The 19944-nt window shown below is 38.2% G+C and overlaps 1 protein-coding gene across 1 annotated transcript in view; it reads left to right on the forward strand.

The window, feature by feature from the left end:
• The window catches only part of CLIP4 (CAP-Gly domain containing linker protein family member 4), a 56394-nt gene that overhangs the window by 26393 nt on the left and 10057 nt on the right, over nt 1-19944 (forward strand). Inside the window, exons 9-13 of the mRNA XM_068981427.1 lie at nt 4546-4635; nt 5653-5796; nt 9192-9326; nt 12652-12775; nt 17382-17446. Of these exons, the coding sequence (XP_068837528.1) occupies nt 4546-4635; nt 5653-5796; nt 9192-9326; nt 12652-12775; nt 17382-17446 (558 nt within the window). The remainder of the gene's footprint in view (nt 1-4545; nt 4636-5652; nt 5797-9191; nt 9327-12651; nt 12776-17381; nt 17447-19944) is intronic.

A 19944-nucleotide genomic window follows, 5' to 3' on the forward strand; every position in this document is an offset into this window, starting at 1 on the left:
CAGTTCAGTTCAGTCACTCAGTCATGTCTGACTCTTTGTGACCCCATGGATTGCAGGATACCAGGCCTCCCTGTCCATCACCAACTCCTGGAGTTTACTCAAACTCATGTCCATTGAGTCGGTGATGCCATCCAACCATCTCATCCTCTGTTGTCCCCTTCTCCTCCCACCTTCAATCTTTCCCAGCAACAGGATCTTTTCAGATGAGTCAGTTCTTTGCATCAGGTGGTGAAAGTATTGGAGTTTCAGCTTAAACATCAGTCCTTCCAATGAACACCCAGGACTGATCTCCTTTAGGATGAACTGGTTGGATCTCCTTGCTGTCCAAGGGACTCTCAAAAGTCTTCTCTGACACCACAGTTCAAAACCATCAATTCTTTGGCGCTCAGCTTTCTTTATAGTCCAACTCTCACATCCATACAGGACTACTGAAAAAATCATAGCCTTGACTAGATGGACCTTTGTTGGCAAAGTAATGTCTCTATTTTTTAATATGCTGTCTAGGTTAATCACAACTTTCCTTCCAAGAAGTAAGCTTCTTTTAATTTCATGGCTGTAGTCACCATCTGCAGTGATTTTAGAGCCCCCAAAATAAAGTCAGCCACTGTTTCCCCTGTTTGTCCATCTATTTGCCATGAAGTGATGGGGCTGGATGCCATGATCTTAGTTTTCTGAATGTTGAGCTTTTAGCCAACTTTTTTACTTTCCTCTTTCACTTTCATCAAGAGGCTCTTTAGTTCTTCTTCACTTTCTGCCATAAGGGTGGTGTCATCTGCATATCTGAGGTTATTGATATTTCTCCAGGCACTTTTAATTCCAGCTTGTGCTTCATCCAGCCCAGCGTTTCTCATGATGTACTCTGCATATAAGTTAAATAAGCAGGGTGACAATATACAGCCTTGACATACTCCTTTTCCTATTTGGAACCAGTCTGTTATTTCACATCCGGTTCTAACTGTTGCTTCCTGACCTGCATACAGATTTCTCAAGAGGCAGGTCAGGTGGTCTGCTATTCCCATCTCTTTTGGAATTTTTCACAGTTTGTTGTGATCCACGCAGTCAAAGCCTTTGGCATAGTCAATAAAGCAGAGATAGATGTTTTTCTGGAACTCTCTTGCTCAATAGAATAAGCTATTAAGTTTCTTTAAAGAAAAATCTGTTGGGAGAGGGGTAGGGCACTGGGAAAAAGGGAGTTAAGAGGCACAAAGTTGTAGTTAAAAAATAAGTCACGGGGATGTAGTGCATAGCATAAGGACAATGATGCTGTTACAACTCTGTGGTGACAGATGGTAACTAGACTTCTTGTGGCAACTGATTCATAATGTCATATATAGAAGTGTTATACACCTGAAGATAATACATTATTTATGTAGCTATACTTCAGTTAAAAAAATAAAAAGGAAAAATAAGTAAATAAGATGATAAATGTATCCCCAGGGTGAGAGAATATTAGTTTGCAACAACAAACTGGAATTATATCTCAAAAAAGTGCTTGTCCAAAAATCAAGAGTTATTTTGCCCCTCAACAGAAAATTACTTTCTAGGCAAATGAATTAACAAATTATGTTAATGCTATTTTTAGTGTCAAAAAATAAAAAATTATATATTGAAATTTTAATTGGTATTGCATTTAAGCCTAAAATCAATTTGAGAAACGACATTTATGATAGTCAGTCTTTTAATTATAAGCTTGGGATATCACTTCATTTAATTGGATCCTTAAAAAATATCTCAGTAAAATTTTATGATTTTCTGTATATTTTGCACTTGTTTTGTTAGGTCTAGTCTTAGTAATTAGTACTAAGTACTTAGTACTTTGTACTTTTTGATGCTCTGTAAATGGTATCCTTTTAACATGAAGCCCAGTACACAGCAGGTATGGAAGAAAACCTCAAAGAGGAGCCCTCTATTTCTGGTCTGAGGAGCAGGAAAAGGAATCTCCTACTAGACAAAGTGGAGGAAATCCCTGTTTTCCTTTTCAATTGCTTTTTAAAAAATCTCTTTGGTTCTTTCACACCGTAGTCCCTAAGCAATCCTGCATATTGTAATAGCAGCACAGGATGGCCAGGCACCTAAACCCCCAAGGGAGGGAACCCTTGCTTTTGGCCAGAGAAACTGTGGTCCTGAGAATGTGGATGGAGTCCTCAGTTTTTTTTTCTTTTTTTCTTACTGCTTGGCTCTCAAGAGATTGTATGACAGAGCAGAGCAATGAAAGCCTAGGCATTCTATCCAGAATATCAGGAGGAGGGGGCTTCTGGAGACCATGTGAGGAGGGAGCTCAAGAAAGTGCTTTCAGAATGGGGGGGCTTACTGCCAAGCTGTGTGTACATGCATCTGACCACAGGCTTTGGTCTGCACAGACCTCCACTCAGATCTCAGGCTGCCTACTGGGTGGCACAACACACAAGCCAGATCAAAGAGGCTTTGGGAACCAAACTGACATTGGAGCCACAGTCACAGAAGGTGGGTAGGAAATGCCAGCCTGAACCTACCTGCCTGCTGACTGTCCAGTGCCTGCGAAAACAGAGCAGAACAAAACAATCCACGTTCTCCATAGAATTTTAAACAAGACCCAGAGTCCTATAAAATAATGTTTATAAAATACAGGATACAATGAAAATTGTTCTAAATAGGAAAAACCGGGAAAATCTCGACAGCTCTGAAGGAAAAAGGCAATCAAAGATGCCAACCCTGAGAAGAACAATTATCAGGTAACTATTTCAAAGAACATATTATAACCCTCTGAGAATTAAGGGTGAACCCTCTTGAGACAAATGGAAGATTTCAGCAGAGACTTGAAGATAAAAGGAAGACCCAAATAATGCGTGTGCACACACACACACACACACACACACACGAGCATACACAGGAACACAAGTAGCACTGAGGTAATATGAGCTTGGTGGATTGTAGCAATGTCAGTATCCTGGTTGTGATTTTATGCTATAGTTTTGTAAAATGTCACCTTTGGGGGAAACTGGGCAAAGTGTGTAAGACATTGCCCAATATTGTTTTTCACAACTGCATGTGAATCTCCAGTTATCTCTAACAATTCAAATAAAAGGAAAGACTCAAATGGCTATTTTAGGACTGACAAATATAACTGAAAGTAAGAAATTTACTCTATGGGTTGCCTTCACAGAGTCTCCCCAACCCGTCCATCCAGGGTCTGCGGTTGTAGTTCTGGCCCTCACTCCCAGTCTCTGCTTCCTGTCTCTCCTCCTTTAGGTTCCTCCTAGACTTTGCTGTCCGGTTGACATTATCCACCTGTGAGTGGTTACTCCAGCCCTCCTTTCCACAGCCCATCAGAGGCTTGTTCCTTACTGAAGAGAGCCAACCCTGTCACCCTCTAAGATTGTAATGTAACCCATCCATCCGGTTTACTTCTCCTGTGTCCCCCCAAAGTCCACTTCATTCCAGCCAAATCCACTTATTCTTCTCTGACCCTGTCTTTATTTTCTCTTTGTCTGTCCATAATGCCTACCCTAGTTCTTCCTGACCACACCTCCAGTATTCTCTGCAAGAAATCCGACCTGTCTCTCAAGATGCGTACTGGGATGTGATGTTCTTGATGAGGTGTTAATTTATCTTTATAGCAATGATTATCGTCTCCTCCCTCAATGCTAGGGCTTGTATCAAACATGTCCTTGTATTTTGATTATTCATGTCTTTCTGCCATGCCAAATTAAAAAGGTCTTTCTTTAGGACTGAGACTATGGCTTGCCTTGTTTGTGATGCTCAGAGTGACAAGCTCAGTTCTCCACCCAAAATTCTTCGTGAGCAAGTAGAATTGGAATGGATTCTAGATGGAATTCAAAACTGGATGTCATTCATTAGGTTTCTTATTTAAATGGTTTGGTTCTGTAGAGTTAAAAGAGAAGTCTTAATAAAGTAGATTATTATTTACAAGCTTATTCTTTTTTAAACTGCATTTTTTATTTTTATTTTTGGTGGGAGTTGAGTGTAGTGAGAGGTAGTCATTTTCAGAATACCAGTGACAGAGAGTACAGGGTTTCTTAATATCTGACTTCCACTTAAATGAAAAGCTTCTATAATGATTTGCAATTTTTTTTAAACCACAAATCCACTATCTGAATAGGCAGTCTGCCCCAATGAATTTGCCTGCACACACCAGTGAAATCATGAGTTGTGTGCAGATGTTAATAAGTATGCAGCTGTCACAGGCATGTGAAGTTTGTTTTACCTGCAAGCACTAAGGTGTGTACTAAGTATCAGATGGTTAGATAGCTGTATTTTAAATGCTTTATATTGTATAGAATTCCTAAGTGGATTTTAAAATAAGTTTAAAAGATAGTTTAGTGATATTTGGGGAAATTGATTGGGGTTTTCAGATGGGCTAGGAATACATTCTTTCCTTTCCCCTTAATGAAATACTGGCCCCTGATGTCTGTGAATTTATTATCCAGTGTGTTCTCAGAAGTAGAGATTTCAGTGAGGATTGTCTGTACTTTGAAAAGTGAATCCGTATTTATGTTTAACATTAAAATTCTTTCTTGCTGAATGTGTTTTGTTTCTGTGTTCTAGGATTAATGACATCAAAAAAAGATAGTGCTTTAGAATCAACACTCTCATTGGCTCCTGGTGAAGAGTTGAAAACTGGAGCAGAGAAAGATGGTAATATAGTTTATAACTTCTGTTCTTAAAATTTAATGTACTGATGGAACTTTAAAACAATATAGTGATATAGCTTATATGAGGCTAAATTTTAAAGTTTGTAAGGGAAGACTCAGTATAGTAAAAATTTATACTTGAAAATCCCCTAAACATCTCATAATAAAGTGCACACACATACACATATATATTTTTTGTATAAATTCCTGTGTTGTGATTCTTACATACATGTAGTGAATTATAGGACTAGATGCAGAGAATAAAGTGAAATTCCATAGTGTAGATGGCTTGATAGAATTATTTAAAGTTACCTTTACAATTTATACTTGAAGGTTGTTGAGAGTAGATGTTAAGCATTGTCACCACTCACACACACACAAAATGAACTATGTGAGGTGATGGATGTGAAAGTGTTATCTTGATCTTGTTAATCATTCCACTATATCTTTTAATCATAATATTGTACACTTTATATACAATTATATTTATCAATTATTACTCAATAAACTTGAAATAGATAAAAAATTAAGTTGTCTTTAGCTGTCAAATCACTGGGTGAATAGAGCATGAATAGAAAATTCAAAAGTATTCCTGCTTGCCGTCAGGTTAACTCAGAACATTTTAAATTAAGCTTTTGTTACCGTAAAAATAGATTAGTTGTGTTTTTTGTATAAATAAGTTGTGATTCTACTAACTCATCTCAAGTGAGAGGTGAGAGACAGTGGTGATTAGAATAGGTAATTGGTCTAAATTGATTACATGACAACGCTTTTCTATATAAGATTGTCATCATATGGTGTGGATCCTTTGGATCCTTAAAATTGCTTGGGCTCTAAAATCTTGTGTGTATGAACTACAGTGTATTTTGATGAAATCAGGCATTTAACTCAACACTAAGATAATCCACAATGGAAGAAGCTGAATGGAGAGTTTCAGAGGATTTACCTGGAAAAGCATCTAATTGGTTCACTGCTTGTTTGCCACCCTTTGATGTATTCCTTTCCTTTACCATTGTTTTAGTTCCCCTGATTGGATCCATCAGCAGCTCCTCCTCTATATCTTCTTTGGAGCACAAACAGAGCCTCTCCAAGAAACTGAATGCACGTGGCAATAACAAGAAGACAATGAGCAAAAGCCCTTCTCTCTCATCTAGAGCCAGTGCTGGTATCTATGGCTTTTTCAACCAGGCTTTCTTGGTGTTTTTTATCTTGGTTTGTTTGTAAGTAGATTTGCTCTTTTTAAATGTGTAGAAGGAACCCTTTGCTTCACTCAGACTGAACTACTTGCCCCTTTCCTGTCCTTCTTCCAGCCCTCACACCTCTCCTCTCTGTCAGCACACTATCGATCTCTCTGCCTTTCTCCTCACGCTCCTGCCATTTTCCCTTGTCTGGATTTCTTCTCTTCCTTGTGTATCTAAGGACTCCAGCCTCTGTAAGGTTCCTATTAGGACTTTATGACAGATCCTCAGATACTTGGAAACTGTATGATCTCTTCTCCTTCTTTATGTATCTCTTTTATAATCTAAACCTAATATTAATAATTAACAGGTCAATATGCATTATTTATTATTTCATATCTATTAAAGGCATTTTGCATATCTTATTTCACTTAATTCTCAAAATGAATGAAATATCACGACCACCTTTATGAATGAGGAAACTGAGGCTTAGGGAGGTCAGGTATTGGTGCATGACGGCAGTTTCTAAGTGCACACCTGGGCTGCACCCACAGGTCTGTCTGATGCTTCTCTGCTATTGTTAAACTCCGCCTCTGTCTCAAGTACCTTCAGCTTTTCCTTGTGCTGTAGGGTCCTTAGGACCCTCCCGGCTAGCTGGCAGAGAGCTGAAGCTCTGCCTTTTAGTACAAGTCCAGCCTGAGGCTGCTCATGCAATTTTGGTGACCACACTGTATCATTGACTCAAATAGAGCCGGAAGCTAAGTTTCTTCAGTTTATGGCTCAACGTAGGACTTTACATTTATTTTCATTTAATTTAATGGTAGAATTTTTATCCCTCTGAGTTTTGTTTTTTACATCTTGCATGTAGCTTTTCACACACTTTAGAGTTATCTTCTTATTTAAAAAAGCATGCTTTCTCTATTTTCAGTCAAGTCATTGTTTAAAACTGTGTAGGAGAGGTTGACAATGATAACCTGTTTAGCTCGCTGTGAAGCCTGCATGATCCCATTCAATCCACATTTCTTCAGTTATGTGTAAGGATATAGAAAACACTTTTTCTTGTTGGAATCAACACATGAATACTGAATTTATTGCAGTTCACTTATTTGCCTATGGGCTTCCCGGTAGTTCAACTGGTAAAGAATCTGCCTGCAGTGCGGGAGACCTGGGTTTGATCCCTGGGTTGGGAAGATCCCCTGGAGGAGGGAAAGGCCATCCACACCAGTATTCTGGTGAGGAGAATTCCATTTACTGTATGGAATTGGGGTCACAAAGAGTCGAACAAGACTGAGTGACTTTCACTTTCTTTCACTTTATATGCCTACATAGAAAGGAAATCAGGTCATTTTAACATAACTTGTTTTTAATAAGTCTCATTTAATAAGTCTAATTTAATAAGTGATTAGTAATTACTAGATCCTTTTTCTAATACTTTTAATACTTGTGCTGAATCAGTATTTTATCGTGAAAAATCTTTAGGATAGGATTTTCTTAAAGATATTTTATTGTATGGGGGGAAAAAACAAAAAAAATCCTTGATAGTAACATTGAGGTAATAAATGTAAAAGTTCTCCAAAAGTGGAAAACCAGGAAATTTTGCTTGAATATCTATTTTCTGAATAGATTCCCCTTCCCCTGAAACCAGTTTCTCTTTAATGCTGTGAGGAACAGAGGTGAGACAATGCAGTGATGTAGCAATCCTGTTTGTCTTCATTTTAACTACATTTTAAGGCCTTCTTCATTGAAATTTAGGCTTTTGACAATGACTTGATTTTAAAATTTATGTATGGGTATGGAATTGTCTTTTTAACCCTTTATATAAAGTAGTTGTAGTGTGCCTTCTTATTTAACATTTTTTTCTTTTTATAAATTTGAGGGGTTTGTAAGTTTAAATAATAGAGATGAAGAGAGTTATCAGTTAGAGTAAGAAAGAGGTCCTTTTAAAAAGGGAGGGAGAGAGAATAGGTCACATGTGAGAGAAAGTCCATATTCCAAACCCAAAAATATTTCCTTAAATTTTTTTCTAGATTGAGTGATTTGCATTTGGGGAGGCGTGGACTGCAGAGAGTGGACATTATTAGAAGTTAAGGACAAAATATTAAAGAGAAAGAGGAGCAGAAAGAAGGGGCTGGGGGATGGGGAGGGTGGGCAGGAAGTCTGTGAACTCAGCCGGCTGTGTCCCACGTTGAACTCATTGTCTTGATCCATTGTCTGTGGACAGAAGCCTGAGGGTTTCTGGCCACAGGTCTGGGTTTTAAGTCAGGTATGCCACCTACTCCTGTGAACACCATGTCTGCATTAATTGCCGAGTTTGTGTCTTGTCTATGATTGTAATTGTCATGATAAGCGCTTTGTAAACTGTGAAGTGCCTGGGAAATGCTAGATATTTTGAGAGCCTGGGACTTTTTAGTGTGCAGTTGATCTGGACCTTCCTTCCCCCTGAGGTTGTGTTCTTCAGTTGTTGCCAGGTTTTTAGTTTCTCCCTGTTCACAGCCTGACTTGCCCTGTATCCAGTACCCTCATGGAGGGTTCCCTAGCCCTTCTCAGATGACAGCCATTCCAGTCTATTTTTTGGACTGATGGGAGAAGCCTCAGACGTCCACCTGTCCTCTGTTATAACTGAGCAGCTTTCTAGATAGGGTTGCTCTAGAACGTCTGATGTTCAGTAGTGGGCACTTCAGGGTTTAGGTTTGAATCAAGGTCTGAGGGGAGGTTGATGTGTGCTTTTGTTTCTGATAAGGAAATCAGTTTGGGGGTAATTGGAACCTTATAACAGTTCCACCTTTAAATTACATTTGTGTATGTATCATTTACACCAAGTCCCACTGAACTATTATGATTCTCTATTCTATTTCCTAGAATAGAGATTGGTGGACTGCAGCCCATGGGCCAAATCCAGCCTACCACCTGCTTTTGTAAATAAAGTTTTCCCGGAACACACTGTGCTCATTTTGTCTCTGTCTGCTTTTGAGCTACAACAGCAAAGTTGAACAGCTGTGACAGAGTAGCATGGCTTGCAAAGCCTGAAGTATTTACTACATAGCCCTTTACAGAAAGGGTGTGCTGACCTCTGTTCTTGTAGAGAGTGCCCCCAGGAAGTCAGGATGAAGTTGATGCTTCACCAGGTGTCATGTGTAAGTTCCCAGAGCAATGATTGTCTCAGGAAACCCTTCAAATTTCATTTGAGTAGCTTTCCTTCACCTGTGAGAAACACAACTGTAGATACTGTGTGTAAGGAAGAAAGCAGCATATATTGAAACCTCCAACTAACTAGACTGGTTAGAATACATGGTAATTTTTTGCCTAATGTGGTTTTTGAGTTTCCCTTTGTTTTTTCTCTCTCTTCCTGTCCCACCCCTTTCCCCAACCAATCCCCACGCAGGTTTGAATTCCTCAGCAGCATCTGTAGCAAATAGTGGGCGCTGCGAAGGAGACCTCCGAATTGGAGACAGGGTGTTGGTGGCAGGCCAGAGAATTGGTGCCATTAAGTTCTTTGGGACAACAAGCTTTGCTCCAGGTAACTCACCTGTATAGTCTTTGCTCAACTTGAATTCTTTAGAACACAAAAGATTTACGAATTTACATGTAAATAAAACATAGAATTCTTGATTAATAGTTCTTATGGATGGTTGCTCTGGCACAGAAAATACAAAATGTTGATTCAGATGCAGACTGTTTTCACTAAGGTTGATTATTTCTTATGAATTTTTCTTGCCAATTGTGTTTTAAATTGTCTAAAGTTAAAATCAGTTGTTACTCTCCAGTTTCACTCTCCCTGATTGCCAAGTGTGCTAAATAACAGAGAAAACATTTTAGGATTAGATTTGTGCTAAGCACAATCTTTGAAATGAGTGGATAATGAGTTCATTGCATATAGCTTTTAACAGAATGGCTTAGAGAGAAAAGCAAACAAAGAGATTCAAAGGGAGATGAAAAAGGTTTTGCACACCCTGGGACCTTAAAGATGCATGTTTGTGTATTTATATATTCATTCCAATCTAAACTTAATACTGCATTTCCAAAAGTGAAGATAATCTTTCTTTTGCATTTTTGGTGATTGTAATTTCAAATAGAAGCCAGTTGAATAAAACATTTGTATTTTTAAATAGCAGTATGCTGTGTTGACACATGGTGGCATTGCAGGATTTTTTAGGAAAAGGTTACTGAGAACATTGATTTTTTTAAAAAAAAGTTTGTAGCCTTCTGTCAGGAACTCTGAAAGATCTGAGATTTTACCCTATTTGCAAGATAGATGGCCACGGTTCCATCAATGGTAGCAGAAGGTGGTAGACTCCTGGGTCAGAGACAGAGAACCTCAGTGCTCTCATCAGTAGTGGTGGCTAGAGTGGCAACATTCTCTTCTGTTGGTTTCCTGGGCCCCAGTTCCCAGAGAGTAAGACAGGGAGGAGGGCCAGGCGACCCCTGTACACCCAGGAGTTTGTGCTACAGGAGAGGATCCCCAAGCTTAAGCAATCTGAACCTTTATAGAAACAGTAAGTATACCTGTCCTCTTGCCAGGGGAGGCTGTCTCCATCTCCCAAAGCTGTCTTCTCTAGAAACATCTGTGGGGACATGGTCAGCACCTCTCTCCATAAGACATGGACAGAGAATGGTCTCCTAGCACATTCTCGTTTCATTAGTACAATTTATAATTGCAGTCCAGTTACTAGTTGACTGGGGATGGGCTGTATGTTTTATAATTCATGTCCCTCGAAATAGTAGTAGTAACTGAGGTAGTAACTGAGATTAGTTAGAATGTTCTTAATATGGTTCTCAGATAAAAACTTAGGAATCACAAAGGTAGTTTATTTTTCCACAGTCACCATGTCTTCCCAGTTTCCTTTCTCTGGTTTTATTAAACAAGGCTTGAATGGTTTGATTCATTTGGATACAATTGTTTTTAGATTGACTTTTAAGTTTTGAACTCGTAGTAAAGAGCATTTAGGGCTTCCCAGGTGGTGCAATGGTAAATAATCCATCTGCCAATGCAGGAGATGCAAAAGACAGGGGTTAGATCCCTGGGTCAGGAAGATTCCCTGGAGTAGGAAATGGTAACCCACTCCATTATTCTGGCCTGGAAAATTCCATGGGTGGAGCCGGCGGGCTACAGTTTTCCATGGGGTTGCAAAAAGGTGGACTTGACTGAGTGTCTGAGCACACACGGAACACTTAGAAATTTGAAAAGTAATAATCAGATGTTGGACATGAGTGTGAGCAAACTCCGAGAGATACTGGAGGACAGAGAAGCCTGGTGTGCTGCAGTCCATGAGGTGGCAAAGAACTGGACACGACTTAGCGACTGTCCAACCAAGAAACAGTATAAAAATTGGAGATTTTTTGTTAAAGTCCTTCTGCCCTGTCAGAAAGTAGTAGGATATATTTCCTGTGGTCTATAGAACTTTCTATCTTTGAAAGAAAGGTGCTGGTTACATGGGGCGATGTCCATCCCTCACCACTGCCAGACAGTGTGTAAGTCCCTCTAGTTAACACTTGCTGTGTGCTCTATATTTTCAAGAGGTATGTAGCAGTGATATGGTGTATTAAAATGGGAAAATGTACAAATTATATAGGAAAGCATCAAAGACAGGAGGATATAAAACTTGGAAAATTGTAACTGTGGCACTCAGAAATAACAACGGCAACCAGAATAACCTGGTTTAATGACGTTCAGAAATGCAATGCCCGGCATTAGTATGGCCAAGCAGTAGGTCTGTATACATCTCTCTGTACCTGAGCAGAGTAGGTTGTTTCAGTAAAAAAGACTATCACATGCTTTATACTAGTCTTTCCAACTCAAACTCCAATATCGGGAATCAACTCAAGTGTCATCATTTTGAATATAAGAGGAAAAAAAAGTTAAGGACTTCTGGATTGTCATTTTAGAGGTTATATAATTGACTCTCTGCATTATTAATCTGAAGGAAACAATATTCTGTATTTTGTCACTTGTAGCAAATTTCTCAATGTCTGTATCTTTATTTGATACTGATTCTGAGAGACCAAATACAATCACTATTGTATTCTCCTTTTAAATAAGAAATGAATGGACTGTCGGGTACGTTTAACTAATCTGGAGGTACCTTTCATCCAGAGCCATTACTCTAGGAGTCTGTGTCCATTTATTTAATATTTGCCACACTAAAAGCAACCTCACTGTTTTAATTTTACGCTCTCTGGAAAAGGAAATCCCATTACTCTCCTCAGAGTGCCCTTTTAAATACTTGAAAGCCTTTTAGAAAATTCTTCCTATTAGCTAACCTAAATCTTTTAGGTTAAAAATGATTTTTTTTTTTCATCTTGGGCAGGGAAAAAATGAAAGAAAAAGAAGAGTCACCATGAAGTCTAGCCATTTTCCGTATTATTTTTGTCCCTCTTTAATTATTTAAGAACTGTTTGTGGTATTCTCATGTTGGGAGAGTAAAATGAAAAGACTGCATGTTCATTTTATGACTTATGCATCTCAATATTATGCTACATTGTTCCCATCTCAAACAGACTGTATTACCAAGTTAAGGGCAGTTTCTTATTATAGCTTTTAGATATATTTTGGTCAAACACTACTTGCATAATAGCTAATCCTTGCCTACTTTGTGTTTGTGCATTTTGTCTTCCTTAATGTACAACTCTGCAATTATGCTTGTGAAATGTTTTTCTGGTTCATTTCTGAAACTTTCAAATTTGTTTTATAATTTTATTGTTTGAAGGCTTAATGATCACAGTGATCTTCCATCACTTTGGTCATGTGTGAGAATGTTAAACCGTCTAGAATGTGGGTTTGTGTAATAACATAACAGTTCTGGATAAAGTACAGATGCTTTTAAAATCCAGTATTCTTGTTCTAGGATATTGGTACGGGATAGAGCTTGAGAAACCCCATGGCAAGAATGATGGTTCTGTTGGAGGTGTGCAGTATTTTAGTTGTTCCCCAAGATATGGAATATTTGCTCCCCCATCCAGGGTTCAAAGGTGAGAAAAAAATGAAATTTACATTATTAACAAGAACTTTTTGTAATGCGCAGTGAGTTAGAGTTACTAATTCTGTATGAAAGATGTGCACTAACCACAGACCGTGTCTTCTTTCAAGGGGTTAACCAACCACCTTCTTCAGAGGGTAGGCTCATGGTAAGCTAAATTTGCTTTGCTGAGGATTTGCAATTTTAAAAACCTCCTTTATTCCTCATTTGCAAACCCTGTGAGTATGTGTAGGCTATTAGGAGTGGTGTTTGCTGCTCAGAACAGTGAGAGGAGCAAGCTTAATCTGTCATGCAAACAAAAGTGAAAATGCTCTCTGATTGCTTCAGTCACATCCTAACTACATTAAATTTCCTGCCAGCAGGCACCCCATTCATTCTCCTACAAACCTAATGGAAGCAAAATGGCTTTTTCCTCTCATTTCTTTAGTTTTCAAAAATAGATAGGCAGTACATCTTTGGGGGGAAGTGAAGCTTCAAGTATTTATATATAATATACCTCCTCGGTGTTTCTTCTGAAGATAGAACACTTTTGCTCCAGCTCACTCTGGGTTTTAAAAAATAAGTTGAGCAGAAACAAGTCCTTATGAAATTCCAGGTACACTGTGTGAAATGACTTAATGTGCTGAAAGCAGTTGGCCTGTTATCTTTAAATAGGCAGTAACACGTATGGTACCATCACATTCATGAGAATAGACCTGCCATCTCAAACTGGGAGTCCTGTCTCATCCCCTTCCAAGTGGACTGTGTGACTGCCTCCTGGCAAATTTAACAGTTTTCATATCCATTTTCTTTCTCTCTTTTTTTAAAATTGAATTTTACATATAATTTTTGTATTCTTTTCCTTCTTCTATGATATACTTGATATAATCCTTTTCTTGTTATTTATGATTTTATAACATTTAACTTGTAAAGCTTTGCAGTTACAAGTTAACTGCAAAGAACTTGACGAAGTACCTTCAATTAAATGTTTTGTTTGATTCTAATAAGTATTTAGTTAGGTAAAGTAGAAACGAATAACTGCCAAGGGTCCCTGACTTACAATGGTTCAGCTTACGATTTTTAGACTTTACGATGGTGCGAAAGTGGTAAGAATTCAGCAGGAACTGTACTTCCGGTTTTGAATTTTGATCTTTCCCCAGGGTAGCCGTACGCAGTATGATGCAGTCTCATGAGGCTGGGCAGGGCAGCAGCTGCAGCTCCCAATCAGCCCCGTGATCATGAGGGTGAACAACCCAGGCACCTCCGACCCTTCTGTACCCACACAACCGTTCTGTTTCTCACGTTAAATACAGTATTCAGTAACTTAAATGAGACATTCAACGCTTGATTGTAAAGTGGGCTTGGTGTTAGATGGTTTTGCCAAGCTGTAGACTCATGACAGTGTTCTGAGCATGTTTAAGGTTGACAAGGCTAGGCGATGATGTCCAGCCGCTTAGGTGTATCAAATGCATTCTCAACTCAAGATGGGTTCGTCGGGACATAACCCCATTGTAAGTTGAGGAGGATCTCTACAAATATTTACTGAGTATTTAATGAGTGGTGGGCTCTGTACCATGTACTTCATCAATTTCCCCCAGACCTATGAGATATAAGGTATTACGATTATCCCTATTTTACAGGTAAAGAAAAGTTTCACCAGATACAGTAACTGCTAAAGTCATGTAGCTGGTGTAGGGGACGAAAAACTTGTCCCATACCATCTTACATTCACTAACTGGAGGGGACGGAGTCTGTGAATTAAACTGACAACAGATAAACAGAAGAAAAGGCATAGCATTTATTAAATGTTAATTTTACATGCATGGGGGCGTCACAGAAAGTGTTGAATGCCCAAAGGAATGGTGACATTGGAGAATCTATAGGCCATCTTAATGGGGGAAGGGAATGGGGGAGAAAGGCCGCTTATGGGAGAGCAGATGACGTTAGGGAGGATCAGTGGGCCTGTAGGAAAGTGGGTGCGGATGTGATAGTCTGTGACAGTGTCTGTCTGGGTGTGGTGTGAACTCCTCATCTCCTCTCCTGTGATGCAAGTCAATCTTCCATGCTTGAGGAAATTCTGGGGAGGAGACTTATGACAACGGAGTTCTTCTGTGGGAAGATCTGTTTTAGGCAGATAACGGGAGTTCAGGGAAAGCCTCTTTTTGTAACTGTTTATTCTCGAATGTCTTTAGCTCAAAATAATCCCTTGTGCTAGAGCAGCCTGTTTGGGGTAAGGTATTTTGATCTCCCACACTAGTTAATGGTGGAGCTGGACTCAGCCCAGGTTTGTTACTTTGCTTTTTCCTAAGCCCTTGCTTTTAGATAGTTTGCAGGGGGGCTTTTGGTAGTTATCTTATAAATAAAGAAAAAGAGGCACTTAGATGTGCTGGCACTATTTTGAGTGCTTTATATGTATTATTTACTCTTCTGTAGCGATCCTGTGTGTCAGGTACCATAACTATCCCTATTTCACAAGCAGGAAAATAAGGCACAGAGAGATTAAGTGAGGTGCACAATTGTGCCCAGGGCCCAAGTGAAGACTTGAGCCCAGAGAGTTTAGTGTAGGAATCTGTGCTCTTAACCATTATCCTGTTATCGTGAAAAGAGGCTCAATGACTTTCTTTAGGACCTATATCTTATAAGTGATTGATTTGGGAATGAAATCCATACTGAGTCACCAGTCAGTCTTCTGGGTTCTCATATTACTTTGAACAAATCTTCATTAACGCATTGCTACAGTCTCTTAAAAGTTTGATTTGTCTCCTAGTCATGAGGACTGGGCTTCTCTGTTTCATATTTGACTACCCAAGGAATATAGTTGGGCATATTGTACACACAGTAAATATTGATCAGCTTTCATTCTGTGTCTTTTATGCTATAACAGCTTTCTTCTCTGTTATATTGTGAAGCTGCTTTCTCCATGTTTTATCTTCTTTTTCTTGCTTTGTTTATAGAACACACATTTTTTGCTTTCTCTCTTTTTTTTCGGTATCTATTTGGTCTTCTTTAAGGTGATTCATTTAAAAGCAGCCCCCTCGTCTTAGACGAAGCACGGCTCTCTCTAAATGAACTGCTGTCTCCAACCAGCTGTCTTCCTGTCATCTTCTGATTGTCTCATTCATCATCATCAAATACTATTAAGTGTCTTTTAGCACTTTGTGCTGTGCTCGGCATTCTATAAGCAAATAAAACAGACATGATGCCTGATTTTGAGGAGTTTCTAATTTAAACCAGCTTGGGAGCTCTTTAACGATCACACTGATCTTCATGAAGGGACTCCTGAGAACAGTTGTTAACTATGTGATAGTGACCAATCACAACCTCACCGTGCATCACTCTCCTCCCCAGATTGTTGCTGGCCTTTTTTTTTGTTTCTTTTTTTTTAAAAAACATTTCCATTAAAAAAAAAACGTGCCCCTGTCCCGGAATCTTTGCACAGATTACTTCCTTTGCTTGGATGGCTTTCTACTATTACCCAACTATCATCTAGCTAATTCCTTTTCTTCTATCAACATATATAAAAGCCAGTATTTCTTTAGAGAAATTCTGAGACTCAGTGACTAGATCTAATCTCTCTCTCTCTCTCTCTTTTTTTTGCTCAAGTGGTTTTTATCGGCATAGTATTAATTTTCTTATTCGTAGTTCATACCATTAGGCACTTCTTACTAATGAACTGATCACTTTTAGAATTAAGCTTTCGACTCTCCATCACAACTAAATTCAAGTACCTCTCTGCTTCATCAAGTCATATTCTCTGCGTTCATTAGTTTCTCATTGCTTGCTCTGTGTTATGTGTCATGTGAAGATGATGCACGTGGATTGCAAGATGAAGTTATAATTAATGCAAGAGTTGCAGGATTTCTTTATGGTAACAAAGTGTGCTGGAACAAGTGATGGACAGAATGAAGACTTTTCTGGTTTAGGTCAGTAAACAGTTGAAAGAAAATGAGATAGGATTGGGTTTTTAAAAATAAGGAATGATTTGAATATCAAGAAAATAGACCTGTAAAGACTATGTCCTTTATGATTGTGCTTAGAGTCAAGTATAACATAAAAGATGTTGATTTTATAAGAAAAATCACATATATACACAGACTCAGCTGACGTCTTTTTTCAATATAAAAATGTAATGTTTTTATAATTATAACCTAACATTTGTTATATTTAATGTAAAATAAATTTTCACCGTTTTTAGTTCCATCTTTGAAAATAAAGCTCCCAAAAAGCAAAGTTGGGTCTCTATTTGAAATGAATTCACTTGAAGCTGACTTTCTCTGTACTTGCTATCCTTATATAACAAGGACCTCTTCTGTCTGATTAGTGCCTATCTCTGGTGTTAAATTGAAATTCACTTCTGGCTTATTAACAAATACTCAGTAAATGCTTGTTCAGTGAGTAAAACAAGAAATGACCATTGAATACATGTATTTGTATGACTGAGTTCCTTCTCTCCCCACCTGAGGCTATCATAGCAGTCAGTTGACTATACCCCAATACAAATAAAAAAGTTAAAAAAAGAGCGATATAGCCATTGTTGTGAAACCCTCAGTTAAGCGCCAGTCTTAAATATGAAGACCAGCTGCTTCTACTTAGATTTGCATTCCTTCTTTTATTCACAGAGTAACAGATTCCCTGGATACTCTTTCAGAAATTTCTTCAAATAAACAGAATCATTCTTATCCTGGTAAGATTATGATTTTGTGTTCCTAATAATTATTTCTTTCCTTTTCCTTTATTGAACTTTTTTTTTTATTGTAAAGTATATGTGTATATAGAAGAATGTATGAAAATATATTTGTATAGCTATGTAATCATAAAGTGATATCTATTATCCACCCCATGGCCAAAGATGATTAACTGTATGTCCTGAGTATTTCCCAGTCTCACCTGCCTCCCTTTTTCATATACCCTGTCTCCAGGTATCTTGCGTTGTATGTGTTGTGTAGAGGTGATGGTAGTTTAATTGCTAAGTCATGTCTGACTCTTTGTGACCCCATCGACTATAGCCTGCTGGCCTCCTCTGTTCATGGGATTCTCCAGGCAAGAATCCTGGAGTGTGTTGCCATTCCCTTCTCCAGGGGATCTTTCTGACCCAGGGATCGAACCCAGGTCTCCCACATTGCAGGCAGATTCTTTACCATCTGAGCCATGTGGGAAGTCATGCTATGTAATGTTCCATTAAAATATATTGTGCTTGCTAAGTTGCTTTAGTCGTGTCTGACTCATTGTGACGCTATAGACTGTAGCCCACCAGACTCCTCTGTCCATGGGGCAAGAATACTGGAGTGGGTTGCCATGCCTTCCTCCAGGGGATTGTCCCAACCCAGGGATCGAACCCACGTCTCTTAAGTCTCCTGCGTTGGCAGGCAGGTTCTTTACCACTAGCACCATCTGAGAAGCCCTAAAATGCATTATCCAGTCTATATTTGAGTTATATCCTGTTTTTGACTATTCAGCACCTATGCCATTGTCCACATTTACAGAAGTTCCTCTAGGATTGCCAGGCATGGGATAGCCATATCGTCAGCCTTCCCAGTGTCTCAGACTGTCCACATGGGAATGAATGAGAGTCTCTGTCACTCCTCACCCCAGCAACAGTAGTCCCTTCTGATTTAGAAGTCTTTGCCCATCTGAAGGATGTATCTGGCATCTCCTCGTGGTTTCAGTTGCAGTTTTCAGATTACAAATGAAGTTAAGCCCGCTTCCATGTTTATGGACCCCATACATTGTCTTTTTTATGACATACCTGTTCAGGTCTTCTGCTCATTATTTTTTGGGAGGGGTTGGTTTGTTTTTATCTTATTAATTTGTGAGTTTCTTTATATATTTTGGGTGCTAATATTTGGTCAGTTTTGTTTGTTGCAAGAATCTTTCCCCTTTTTTTGACTTGTCTTTTGTCCCCTTTCCTTCCCTTTTTTGATGTCTTTTGATGAGCAGAAGCTTTTAATTTTTAAGTAGTCAAAATAGCAAACTTATGTTTTTCCTTATTTCGTGACTTGGCTTTTTATTGTCTTAACAGTGTCTGTCATAGAGCAGAAGTTTTTAATTCTAATGAAGTCCAGGTTCAGTTTTTTTCTTTCATGACTTGTGCTTTTGGTTTTGTACTGAAAATGTCTTCACCAAACCCAAGGTTACCCTAATTCTCTCCTGTGTTATCTTCTAGAAGTTCTATAGTTTTGTGTCTTACATTTATATCTATGATTCATTGAGTTAATTTTTGTGAAAGGTATAAGTCTATGTCTAGATTTTTTTTTTTTTTGATGCAAATGTTGGTTGGTCCAGCATCTTTGTTGAAAAGACTGTCTTTTCTCTGTTGAATTGCCTTTGCTCTTTTGTCAAAGAGCAGTTGACTGTGTTTTGTGTGAGTCTATTTCTGGGCCCTTTATTCTGTTCTGTTGATCTGTTTGTCTTTTTCTTTGCTAATACCACATTGTCTTAATCACTATAGCTTTGTAGAAATTCTTCAGTTGTAGTAATAGACTTTGATCATCTTCCTCAATTTAGTGTTGGTTATTCTGGGCTTTTTGCCTTTCTATGTAAACATTGCAACTGGTTTATTGATGGCTACAAAATAATTTGCTGGTATTTTCACTGGGATTGCATTGAATGTATAGATGAAATTGTGAAGAACTGATGGCTTAACAGTATTGAATTTTCCTACTCATTGATATATTTAGATCTTTGATTTCTTTCATCAGTTTTATAGTTTTCCTAATATAGATTTTATGTGCATTTTATTATATTTATACCAACATGGTTCTTCCATTTTGGTGTTAATGTCAGTGGTATTGCTTTATAGTAATTCTCTTTACCTTGTATCAGCCTTCTTGTGGTTAAGTTTTTGTCTAAAAACTTTTTTTCTAGCCATTGCCTAATCTTTCTAGATCCTCATGTTTTTGGAATATCTTCTAAATAGAATATAACTGGATTTTACTTTAAAAAATGACAATCTTTGTCTCTTAATCTGAGAGTTTTGCCTATTTGCATTCATTGTATAACTAATATATTTGGATTTATTTATGTTATTTATTTTTTTCTAGTATTTCAACTTTTTTGTACTTAAATGTTTTTCTCTCTTGACTTCATCTGTTTATATTCCTACTCTCTATTTTTCTCATTTTGTTTTCTACTTGTATAAAAGTTATGCTCTATAAATATGCTTCATAGTAATTACTGTAGGTA

The sequence above is a fragment of the Capricornis sumatraensis genome, chromosome 1 (assembly GCF_032405125.1).
Source record: "Capricornis sumatraensis isolate serow.1 chromosome 1, serow.2, whole genome shotgun sequence".
NCBI lineage: Eukaryota > Metazoa > Chordata > Mammalia > Artiodactyla > Bovidae > Capricornis > Capricornis sumatraensis.